Genomic DNA, 13,058 nt, shown 5'->3' with positions numbered 1-13,058 from the left:
CATTATTATTGGGATGTGATTCTGAAATGTTTGACTAAAATCAATACCAAATTTAAAATTTGTTTAATCATTATTATTATTTACTTCCAGAAGTCTTTCGAGGACCAGTCACGTCATGTCTTCCAGCAATACCTCCCCATCATCTAAGCAAAATGCAGAAGGAGTCGCACATCGAAAAGGATATCTCTAAGCGAATTCTTAAAAGTCTAATTTATTAAGCTATTTGTACTTAGTATAAAAATTGTATTTCAGACTGTCTTGAGTTTATCAGAATTCATCATAGCAATGAAACAAATTAAAAAAAGATCATGGACACTAAATAAATAATATTCTAAAATAACCATATGCTAGAGTAAGCCAGACTAATCTAACAAAAGTGTAGTGTAAGTTATAAAAATGCTTTAAGAATCAGTCGTGAAGAATAACTACATCACAAGCTTTTGTTTTGACTTTATCATTATATATCATTAAAATAAATGCTTTACTACAAAAATGTAACCACTTATTGAAACAAAAGCCTAACTGCAGAGTCGGAGAAGTAAAAAAGATTTTTTAGCTTAGGGCATCGAATGCTATGATTGACGGTATCGAAGGCCTTGCTGTGATCAAGTGAAGTCAAAAATGTGGTCCATTATCAAGTTGATGCACTATGGTCAGTACAAACAAGTGGCCAGCGGGTTGTACAAATCGAGATCGCGAGAGGTGAAAGAAGACAAACGAATCAAAATACTACAAACTACTACTACAAAATATCCTGCTTAGTAAGATAAGATTAGTGCTAGAGAGTTTGTTATAGTCATTACATTGTTCGCTAAACGGCTCATGCATATCATAGTTTGATCGACAATGGCTCAGGATATGGGGAATATAGTTCCTAGTAATTGTATTAGGCACAGAAAAATATAGGCGACCCAGTAATTCGGCACTCTCCACTTCTCCGTGAATAAGTTTTCGAATAAAAGTAATACCAAGCATCCTTCTACGATTAGCCAAAGTGGGTGAACAAATTAGAATAAGTCTACTAGGGTCAGATGGTAAGATAAGCTTTGCATCTTAATTAATGCCTCGCAGAGCAAATAGTAAAAAGTTATTTTGCACAGATTCTCTCCGGTATATTGGTGACTCCAAACCGGTGAGCAATACTCCGGAATTGGACGAACTAATGAGATGAACAAAGTTTTTGTGACATTTGGATCAACAAATTCCTTCGACCACCTTTTTATAAATCCAAGCCTTCCCCTGGCTTTATTCACCATGGATGAAAAATGGTCAGACATTTAAGTTTTGATTCCAAAAGGACACCAAGGTCATCAACAAGTCTAATTCTGGTCAACTCACAACCACCTAACGTATACGTGGTATAATGTGGGTTGACCCGATAAAATTCAACTACTTTGCATTTAGTGCTATTTAAGTCCAATAGATTTACAGATTTGAGAAGCATTAAGGTCCGTTTGTAAGACTGAACACAGGAAAATATCGCTATGTTGCAGGCATAACTTGACTTAAAAAGTGTAAGGAGATGCGTCCCTTGTGGGACGCCTGAAGTGACTTGGATTACTTTAGAGACGGAGCTTTTAAAGAGGACTCGTTGTGTCCTACCACTTAGGTAACACAAAATCCATGTTAGAAGATCATTTGATCATTTGCGTCAGACTTAACTTTCGTTTAAGAAGAGTCTTGATCGTATATCTTCTACAACATTGATAATGGCACTAGACCAACTCCTCTGTTTCTTAAGGCCAGATTGCTTATGACTTAGCAGTAAACTATTGTCAAGGAAAGGTTGAATTTAAGCAGCCAGAAGATTTTCAAAAATTTTAGACAGAAAGGGAAGTTTAGACATTTTGGTATGGGGACCATTTTTCCGACTTTCTATACAGAAATGAAGTTAGAGGTTGTAATAGCAGTGTTCATAAAATGTGTTAAGAGTGTGAAAAGAAGGCCAGCTGCGTCAGACTTAACTTTAAGTAAACATTCTAAGACATCACATTGGCTGACACACATAAAGCTAAAAATATTATCACAGTCAAGTACAGCGTTCAGGTACTAGCGTCATGTAGCTTCAGGTACATCAAATTGCACAAATTTCCTATTTAGGTCATTCACATCAAATTGGTGTTGTGCCTTCTGCTTGCTGCTACCAATTGCTATGTTTTTAAAAAAGTTTAAAAAACATTTATTTGTTTTTAAATATTTAAAATGCTTTATGATGACATCAAACGGCTCTTCAGTGTATGCATTATTATATGTTTTGCGTATTTATTGTATGAGTATGTGAAGATGCAGCATACTTTTGGGCTTCAGTAAGTTGGATAACATTTTTAAAACTGCCCCTCCTTTAAATTAAGTTATACTTAAAACCGCGATTCTCGAAAATTGATTTTGGTAGTTAATTGATCCAATAACATATTTTTAAAGGAATCGCATCATTTCCAGAGGGTACCCATAAAGTAATTCTAAAGCAAAGTTTCCCATTGCGAAAAAAAAACATGAAATTTTAAAGTGTTTGTCGATATTTTATAAATAAGAAAGAAATCCTGGTAAATTACATTTTTTCTTGACATTTTTATCAACTTCAATGACTACTCAAGAAATTTGATCAATATTTATCTGTTTTCACTAGTTTTTTTTTTTTTTTATTCAACTTTGCATTGAAGTTGAATCTTTAAAAACATTCAAAAAGAAACTAATTCAGTGAAATTCTTTGAAATGTTGGCATAAATTAACTTAATGTATATTAAAAAGGGCTTCAATGAGCAATGAATGAAGAAAATTGACAGAACACGATAGCGCAAAGTAAAAATACTAGGCGAAATTGGGTAAAAAATACCATTCGATAAAATACCACCGGGGCCGATACATCATTGAGCAAAATAATATTTAAGTGCACTCTTTCCAGGGCAGGTCATTTGTCAGTATTTTGGTGATTTCAAAGTTGGCGCCTGTGTCTATCACGGCCAATAATCCACAGGTCCGCCGGGCGCCGTCTGCGGAGACGTCGTCGACCCAGACGTTCCATAAAAATTTTTTTTAATATTAAATAGTGCTTTAGAAATCTGATAACCCCTCTTAATGGAAAAATAGATAAGGTAACCCATATTATTAATAATATCGGGGTGTTCAGTGAACCGCGACCTGTAAGATCTATTAGGGTAACCCTTGTTTGCTTAAAATTAATGAAAATTATGCACAAAAAAAAAACAAAATAAAAATAAATATTTTGCATTTTAAAATTTTTGATAGCAACATAATAATAATAATAAATCAATAATAGATAACTGTTTTAAGAGATTGACAAAAGTGAGTTTAAATTTAAACTTAAATATGCCTCTACAATTTACAGCGTGTTTCGACTACCTGAAGCTTTAGGCATTATAAAACCTTGGAAATAGGTTTTACAAAAGGCTACCGTCTACTATTGACATTGCAGAGTGTATTTTTATTTAAGTCAAAACTTTGCATCAGAGTAATGGACTGGACATTTGACTGGAATTATAATACCCTCTGCAGGGTATAAATATGCACTTATTTATAGCTATTTCAAAACCATTCTTTTTTGTGGGCCACACTTAGAATCGAATCCAAAGCACGGAGAAACGGAACAGTAAGCTTCCAAAGCTAATGCGTTATATTTCAGACAACATTGTTCTTTCATCCAAATGGACCAAAAAGGGTGTAATGTTTTTCATTATCTTTTTAATGGAAGAATTTACAGTTCTCTTAACATGGGTTACAATAAAGTTGAGAATAATATATTAATAGCGTTTTACATATGTATATTTTCTTAATTGCATTTAACACAGAGAGCAGCGTAAATATTAATTAATAACAGAAAAATAGCTGCAAATAACTAAATTTTCGATGTTTAAATATTTGTACATATTCGCAAAGCGATTACCTATCATGTTCAAACATGTATCCAAATACAGATCCAAATCTGTCTAATCGAATGGGATGCTAGATTTTACTTGAATGTGGCTCGTCTAAATGTTGCAAATAAAATGTTTTGTTACTAATGTTGTAATTGTAATTGCATTTACAAATGTTTATTTTCTCCTTTGCAAAAACATCTACGGTAATAAGCTTAGTAAAAATCTTATTTAGAGATGGATGTCTTATCTCGGAGACTAGTAAACGATACATGGCGAGGGCGGCAGCTTATAAGTGTTCATTTATTCACAAAGAACGCTGGATTTGGTGATAAGTTGGGCGGCATAGTTATCATATTGCCATGCTGCTGCTGATGCATCTGTTGTTGTTGCTGGCTTCTGGTGTTGGTTGCGTATAACTGCTGTTGGAAGCTGTGATATTGCTGCGCGTACTTCAGATCATTTGATGAGGGACCCACGAAATTAATGCCAGAAACGCCGTTCGTAGTACCAACATTTCCGGAAGCTGACATTAAATTATTATTGCTGGGTCCGATTAAGGACTGACCCTGACCCTGACCCTGCCCCTGCCCTTGCCCTTGCCCAGGCCCCGGCAGCATCTGGCCTTGCGCCACCGCAGGGCCTACTCCCATTCCAGTTTGATTTTGACATATTCCGCTGGTCATGGTTTTAAGGTGCTGAGGCTTGGACTGATTCGATTGTTGCGAAGCTGCAAACATGGCTGGTCCGGTGCTGTTGCAGGCAGCGTTGTTAAAAAATGCTGTGGGGTCCCCGCCGCAGTCCAGGCCATCTGACGCATGTGCAAACTGAATCTGCCTGTTGACTGAAGCCTGCATGCGTGGGCCCATTGTATGTGGTCGCATGGCATGCGGGCGCATTCCGCGTATCATGGACGACTGCCCAATATTCATTGGCACGTCATGGCCGGCTAAGCCTCCCTCTTCGTCCATGATAGCCAGTTGATTGCAGTTCTGGAAAAAGTTAATGCCGTTGCCAGCTCCAGGGTTGTTTGTGATCTTGTTCTGGTGCTGCTCGCCGGGAGAGTTCATTAGCATGGCTCCTGATCCTGATCCTGATCCCACCATCATTCCGGACATTCCCGGACCACTGTCCCCAGATGGTGGACATACCGGGGAACCATTTCCCACTGCAGCCATTTGGGGATGAGCGTACCTCTGCAAAAACTCCAGACTAGGTGGCATTCGCACGTTGCTAACTCCATTGTTATTGTTGTTATTGGCGTTCTGCGGCCTCACTGGCATGTACTGTATGGTGTTTGGTGTACTCGCCCTAACCTGTATATTGGGATTGAAATTCGAACCAAAGCTGACTGGCATTCGACCCATCATTCTAGCACCTGGGGGCACAACGCCTGGAAAGTTTGGAGAGTTTGCTTGTCCAGGGCCAGGAACTGGACCGGGACCTAAGGGACTCTCTCTTAATCCTCCATTGGGTGAGTTTGGGTTGAAGCCAGGAGTACCGTTTGGTCCGCCCGGAACGCACATTTTAGGATTCAGCATTCGCTGACCCATAGAGTTCATCACGGCATTCATTGGATTGCAGTTGTTTTGATTAAGGGCATCCATTCCTGGTCCATCTAGTCCCGAAATCATTGCATGCTCAATATTAATGTCCACCGATCCCGAACCGCCCATCATAGCCATTCCTCCAGTGCCGGCTGGACTCCCCATACTGGACACACTGCTGGTTAGTTGTTGAGACATCTGCGCCAGTGAAGAGATTGGATCGAAGTTCTGTGCCATCTTATTCGGCGGTGGTCGATTGCCACTGTTTGGATTTAGAGGAATATTGTCGGAACGCCGAGCAAACTGTCCGGATCCTCCTTGCGAAGCTTGACGCTGAAACCGTAGAAATATTGAAACAAATTACATAAGTAGAACTAACCAAATTGTTACCTCCATCTGCATATTTGGAGTGCCTATTTTATAGGCATTTAATGCTGAATTCGTATTGCTTTGCATATGCGGGTGTGGATTAAAAATCACGCCAGGACTGGAGTTAGCGAATCTAGCTTCTATATTTGCCTCTATGAGACCATTTCCTGGCGACCGTTGACCTTGTGGGCTTGGCCGTCTACTTTTTATGCTATCACCTGTAAGAAAAAGTTTGTTAGAACCATTTGAAGTTTTTAATTTTTTGTCAGAACATTTTTTGATTAGAACGCAATATGTACTTTTTACCTTTAACACTTGATATTTGTAAAACTAGCTCGACAAACTAACAAAAATAATATTTTAAATTAAAAATTGGTATAATCGTCGATCAAATAGTTTTGCTTGAGAGATGGTCAGCCGGACAAACGGCTTGATTTACACAAGATAGCTAGTTTCGTCAAACCCAAGGCGACAAAAAACAAAAAAAAACAAACTTAGCTCATTTTACCATTTGATGTATGGCAGCCACAATATTTGGGGTTTTATATGTTGATAGCTTTCAGACTGCACCAATAAGGTGCATGGAACGTTATGACCAATATAACAGACAGATATAGTGTTAAACAATATAGATTGTTATACAATATTGAAATCTGATTTTGCTAAAACTTGTTGTATACGAAATCTGAGCGAAACTATAATACCTTATACGGTAGACAAGAGTTGAAACATTTTGTTGTAAAAAAACAATGTTTGAATTACCAGCAGAAGACTGACCGAACGGCTCCAATTCCTTTGGGGATAAATGGGACAGCGGTGTACTCGGGTTGCTGTTCAAGTTATGAGTGGGAACGCCTGATGATCCGCTATTTCGGTTCCGATTCTGATTCGACGGCGATGGGGTGTCTGCCTGAAAACAGTTCTTGTTTGCGGAGAGCACGCCCGTTGTGCCTGCCTGCGAGGATGACGTGATTGCCGGGGGAGCCGATCCCGACAGTGATGCCGTACCATCCATGATGGGTGAGTTGGTGGGCAAACCCATCACTGCGCTAGTTGTGCGCGGTGACGGCAGAGACAGGTTGTTCGGACTCGATGGATTCGGCGATTGAGTAGCTATTGGCACTGAAGCAGATCGCTGGGTGGAATGGTATGGCGGTGGGGGTCCCTGCAGAGAGCGCACTTGGTTGTTCGACGGATTTCCACCATTACCAGGTGGCTGCTGCGGCGGGGCGACAGGTCCCGTAGCTTGCCTGGCCTTGCCCCCTTTAAGCCGGTCCTCGAAGAATTGCTGTTGGATCTTCGACCACTCCATTTGAGCCACCCCCCCTTGGTGTGGATGCGTCAGGTTGTCTTGATTTGGGAGTTCTTTAGACATATCTGGTACCGATCCAATGACGTTCACGTTGCAGCTCGTGTTGCCAAACGAAGCCATTATGTCGGTTGAGTTCCCCATCATACTGCTATTTGGAGCACCAGAGCTTGAGCAATGTATATTCACATTCAGCGCGCCCGCAGAAGGTCCACTTACAGCCCCAGGTCCACATTGCAGGCCGCTCTTTTGACTGTTGCTACATCCCATTACAGCACCCATATCCGAAATCACATCACCAGGGAGCATTACCTCTTCGGAAAGTCCTGTAGTCCCCGCTAGGAGCTCCGGTTTCACGTTTCCGGGCAAGTGCATTTGTCGCATTTGCGGATTTATTATAGTTCCTCCTCCACTCGGCATTCCCATAATCAGGTCTCCCGGTATTTTCGGCATCTGTGAATTCACGTTGGCTCCTACTGAATTCTCGTTTTCAGGGAAGAGAAATTGGTTCATTTTCTTTATTTTTGCCAACTGCTCTTCCCTATGCTGACGCTGTTGTGGGGTGAGGTTTTCGTCTGGAACCTTAACTCCTTGCAGCGAAACAATGTTGTTTTCGTGCGTCAAACTTTGATCGCCTCCCTTTGTGACCTGTCCCAAATCAACACCAGCAGCCTCTAGAATCTTTATTGCCTGAGACTCGCTGGAAGCGCTTATACTGTCTATATTGTTTCGCGAATTTGGTGCAGGACCACCGGCACCGCTGTTTCCGGCTCCGCTCTCCCAGCACATCAGTTCATTTTCATTGGCCAAGGGATCGGACTGGTCCACAAAAGTGTTGCTGGGCGCATTGGCAGAACTGCGTTTGCCGATCTCATTTTGATTAAACTGGGTTTTCAGGAGGCTTACAGACTTTGAATGAGACTGCTGTGTTGTCTTTGATACAGAATTGTGTGCACTTTGTGCCATCGGCCCTCCCGGTCCCATGCCAAGCCAGGGCATTCCCAAGTTACTGTGCCGCTGCAACTTGTTCATCTTCAGAGGGTTTTTCATAAAGAAGTCTTCGAGAAAGTTTTTTGTCGCTGGCTGGGTGCAGTGATACGCAATAATGGTCTGGAACTGACCGCTTAGAACAGATTCGGCCCCTTTGTTTGCCAGTTGAGTTGAAAACACGAATATGTGATTTTGCTGTTGCATGTAATCCAAGCAATTGCCACCACCCGAAGTGTTACCATTGCCAGGCAGATGGCCACCAACTCCAGCTGCCGCTGTTCCTGGTCCTGCTGCATTCACATGAGACGCATTCATTCCAAGAGCTAATATGCTCGACATGGGCGGGTTACTTAAAGATTCACTTATAATATCGGTCAACGGATTGCAGCTACCGTCTCCTATTTCATCATTATTTATCGCCGAGGATGATGTCTTTTTTTCCGTGATATTTTCGGTTGTATTTCTTTCTATTTTCACTAAATAAAGTAAAGGGTACAAATTTTTATTAAATATTCCTAAACATATTCAACCATGCTCCTATTATCTCCAATTTTAAATTATGTGGCTTCACAAAGCACCGTCAAAAACTTATTCTATATATTCCATAAGATTTTAAGAACAAATTTTAAATTTAATATCAGATAAATATTATTATGCTCGTTACTAGTAGAGTATTCGTAGAAAAGCATAAACGTTTTGACGTATGAACGTCTAAATCTCGAAAACTATATATATATATATATATATATATATATAATAATATATATATATATAATAGCTTATATAGTTTTCGAGATTTAGACGTTCATATATATATATATATATATATATATATATATATTTTAATGAGGTAATGTTGATATGTTCTAATGGAACTTTTTGGCTTTTTGCACACACAGCAACAAAAAAAAATCATTTGGGCGTTTTTGAGAATTTCGAAGTTTTATGGAAGTTACAGGGGTTCAATTTAAAAAAAAAAAACAGCACCTACTCATTATCTTTATGATTGGTAGGAGCTATCTTGACGATTTCTTCAGCAATTAATATTCAAATATATTTTTTTGTTATAAAAAAACTCAATTTTTTTTTTGTTTTTTTTTTCTTAACAAAAATAAAATTTTTTTCTTATTACTTTTTGGAAAGTGTTTTGGACCAGCTACAGATTTCTCATTTTTCAAAAAATGAACATGGATTAATTTGAAACATAATTCAAAAAAGCGACAACTTTAAGAACGATTTGAGAAACACGAGTTTTCAACTGCCAAAGATAACATTTTTCCTTTTTTTAGCTGGGCCTGACGAACGCTCCTCCAGAGCTCATCTCAGATAAATGGAAACGCTATGTAATTTTATGGTATTTTTTCGCCAATCTTAGACCCATAAGACTAGTCGCAGATCGACGAACAGTTAAGTAAAAAAGTTTATTCTTTCTAGTGTGATCGAAGTTCCGTTCTTACGGTCTTACTGTCAGTCAGCTGGGCTTGTTAACAAACGAAAAACAACTCAAATTTAACCCGCCATCCTGCAACTATATTTAATCATTATGAGCACTGTAAATGTATTAATAATATTTAAGAATGTAATATTATGAACTACAATTTGCATTTTCTGCTATATTTTGGACCGCGTTCAACAAATATGGCATGGAAATGGATCGGGAAATTTTTCGTCGTCAACTTGTATTATTATACTAAATTTTGTAAAGTTTTTAACTTTTTCCGTCCATTTTTTTTATTCTTTTTTTTTTTAATTCTTTGCGCCTAGAGAAATCTGGCAACGCCTGGCATATATCTGGAATTTTTTTCCTCGATCTGAGTACCGGGGTGAAAGAAGGCACTGACGAATAGTGTCCACCAGTTATTTGCCTCTCGCGCTCTTTTCCATAGCTGAAGAACAGATTTCGTAGATCTGAGTACTAGGCTCTACTTAAAAACAACGAAAAAATGTTAGATTATTTTCATGCAAATTGACGGTTTTCTTTAAGTAAATTCTTAGTTTTAAGTTTATTGGCTCAGTAACGGGTGTCTAATGGTCGGAAAACTCGACTTTAGCGTTCTCTCTTGTTTTAAATCTTTAAGATACTATTAGTAATTTTCTTACCTTGCTAAGAAATGTTTTGACTTGATATTTTTTTGCCCTTAAATACTATATCACTAAGAAACTGTATTTTTGCCGCCCTCTAATTACAGGAAATATAAACTGTCCATAAAACCAAGTTACCTATGTACCCGCTGAATAACTTCGGTAATTCTGTTGTTTCAAAAGTATATGAATCTCGGCGGGTTTAAAGTAAGATTATAGAGCTTTTTTTCGAATTCATAGTTCTGAAAGAAAATGTAAAAGCTATACTATTGTTGATACCTAGAAATTAAGAATTTTAATCGATAACCTGAGCATGGCTGATAACTTTTTTACAAATAATTTAGAACATGAGTTTAGACAAGATGATTATTTAACTGACTTACCGGTAGTAGCGGAATTGTCCTGTGAATTACCAATGGAACCGAACCCAACAGGAGACATGTTTGGCGAGTGGTTTTCTCTTTCTTCCTTTTTCATATTCACTAAGCTGCTCAGGACGTCGGAGGGTTCTTCCTTAATGGCAATACCCATGGACAAACTGGAAACGGACCCTGTTCCGCACCCTGTGCCGGCGGCCAAGCCTTTCGCTTTATTGGGTCCTATTTCTGTTGAGAGGCATAATGTTACTCTTTGATAAAAGGTGATGTTCAGGCAGACTTCTAGGTCAATTCGAGCCAAGGTTTAGATACCCCTGAAGCTTTTACAAAAAGACAATATTTTATAAAACGACTATATTCATGTTAAATGCGTTTATGTAGCAATGTGGATTTTCCAACGACTTTTGTGATCATTCCTATGGTAGGTATTCGATGTCTTTGATCGCCTTCATAAAAATAAAACCGACATTATAAAATAGTAATTACCAGCAGCTCCTTTCGAATTGAAATCGTAACAAAGGAGATAAAATAATGTCAAATTTCTTTTTCTAATTTTTTCTATGGGAGTCAAATGATATATCGCCTAAACCGTCATGTTCCGATTTCTAGGCTACCTATAAACGAAAGAAGACTTTTGGAAAAGTTGGCGTAGAAACGGACAGACGCACAGTGGTGCTGATCAAGAATATATATACTTAATTATGTTGAAAAGTTCTAATTCACTGCGTTTCAATCATTTGACCGAAGTTATAACACCCTCTAAGAGGGCATAAAAATTAAAGGAGGAGAAAATTGGCGAATAGTTCGCTCTCACAAGTTGTTTATTCGCGTCTGAGCGTAAATCGCAGGGATTCCGAAAGGGAAGCCAGAGCCTGTCTGAGCTCAAGTTTAGACTGCCTTACCGCCATCCTCATTCTTCACACTGGTCTTCTTTTTCTTCGCCTGCTCTTCGCCATCGACCATTTGCGTGAGGTTAACCGTTGCAGACACACTGCTGCTGTTCGAGTGCTCGCTGGTGTTGTTTGGAGAGGCGACCAGGCACGAATTAATGCTGCTTGAAGAGTTCTGTCTGAGCATCGGCGGACCGGCAGCGCCCAAGGAAGACGACTGCGATGGTTGTGCGTCGGCCGAAATACCTCCTGCTCCACCTGCGCCACCGCCTCCCATTCCGCCCCCGCTGCCACCAGCTGGATCGGCGTTGCCCTTGTCATTGCTTGACGATTGGCCGTTTTTCTCTGCACTTTCGTCCGGCATTATTTTGATTTGATCTGGGAATACAGCCAATTGGTATTAGGACTTTAGCAATTGTAAATAAATGCGCGGTCGACTCACCCGGAGAGAGTGTGGAAAAGGGCTCGATCTTCATAGTCTTTGGAGAGCTCCTGCTGGTTCCTGCCACTCCATTCCCATTCCCAATCCCTACTCCAGCGCCAGCTCCGGATGCACTTGTTGAGGCATCGGTGTTTAATTGAGGCTGCGATTGGGCAGGACTGCGGGGCATTGTTGTCGACATCATTGTAGGTGTGCCAACATGGAACAATAGTGGTGCCTGCCTCAATCGAATTCCCTTGGATCGGTTTGGCGTCTAAATGCTTAGGTTTATTAGAAAACCCATCGTTTGGCTATCTGGGGTTCCCTGCAAACACATCCAATAAAGTCAGGCATATGCACATCAAATACAGCCCGCACGCACACTATTGCACTTATGCATGAGTTTCGAACTCCCGAATTATACGCGAAACAGGGCCAGATGCCTCTGGTGAGATCATTTCAAACACAAGCACTAAATGTATTTTCTTGTTTGTTTTGAAATCCTTTTGTGCTCAACTTAAACCATCCTGTTTCACAATTTTATGTATACATAGTTACTATCAACACTTATGAACAAAGCATTTACTGATGTGAGTTGTGTGCTAAGTTGTTGAACTCCAAACTTCGAAGATTAGTTATGAGTAAGCATAGTCAAAAACTTTTAAGATTCTTGGAAAAAATACATATTTATAAGCATAACTGGCGAAATAGCATAATATAAAAATAAGAAATTACTGGCGTTAAGAGTGACCAGACCGCGACAATTTGTGCACACCGAACTTTTCCTTAATAATTTTTTAATTTTTGAATACTGAAAGAATAAATCTGGTAGATTTTAAGGAAGCAGGGAACTCACGAAACAGTAATACCGTCTGTACACCGCCGCTTAAAGGAGTTGGAACGAAAATGTTGAACCGACCCATTCACACAGGCACCCGCTGATGCAAAAATAGCTAATCGGCTTACTAGAAATAAACAGACTTAAAAAAGAAGAAGAGAACACAAAATTCAATTTTCCCGCCAAGAAAATGGATATTAACGCAAAACTAAAAACAATTTTGACATTCGGAAGTAGAAAGTTTATCCTGTGCTAATGATGTATCCACTGATTTGGGATTTGGTGAACACCAAACAAAGGAATTTCCTTTAAATCCAAAGACTTGGCCAAACTGCGTCTCCTACCCAAAAAATCCCAGAAAAG

At 39.4% G+C, this 13,058-nt stretch overlaps 1 protein-coding gene across 5 annotated transcripts; it reads right to left on the bottom strand.

Annotated features, from left to right (window-relative positions):
- Positions 1–3,682: 3,682 nt before the first annotated feature.
- Positions 3,683–12,645, bottom strand: LOC128263754 (protein BCL9 homolog). Of its 5 annotated transcripts, none has more exons than XM_052998904.1 (7): positions 12,593–12,645; positions 11,879–12,182; positions 11,449–11,814; positions 10,553–10,774; positions 6,551–8,563; positions 5,810–6,006; positions 3,683–5,752 (listed from the first exon to the last, which is right to left on the bottom strand). In XM_052998904.1, exons 2-7 carry the CDS (start codon positions 12,060–12,062, stop codon positions 4,172–4,174), a joined length of 4,563 nt encoding a protein of 1,520 aa, XP_052854864.1. In that variant the 5' UTR covers positions 12,063–12,182; positions 12,593–12,645; the 3' UTR covers positions 3,683–4,171. The 5 variants fall into 5 exon arrangements, with proteins under 5 accessions (XP_052854864.1, XP_052854862.1, XP_052854863.1 ...); XM_052998902.1 differs by having other exon boundaries at positions 12,242–12,636; XM_052998903.1 differs by having other exon boundaries at positions 12,444–12,636.
- Between the last annotated feature and the right edge of the window lie 413 nt (positions 12,646–13,058).

This window comes from Drosophila gunungcola, unplaced genomic scaffold, assembly GCF_025200985.1.
Source record: "Drosophila gunungcola strain Sukarami unplaced genomic scaffold, Dgunungcola_SK_2 000018F, whole genome shotgun sequence".
Taxonomy (NCBI): Eukaryota; Metazoa; Arthropoda; class Insecta; order Diptera; family Drosophilidae; genus Drosophila; species Drosophila gunungcola.
The sequence above is the reverse complement of the archived record's forward strand: the minus strand, read 5'-3'. Positions and strand labels throughout refer to the sequence as shown.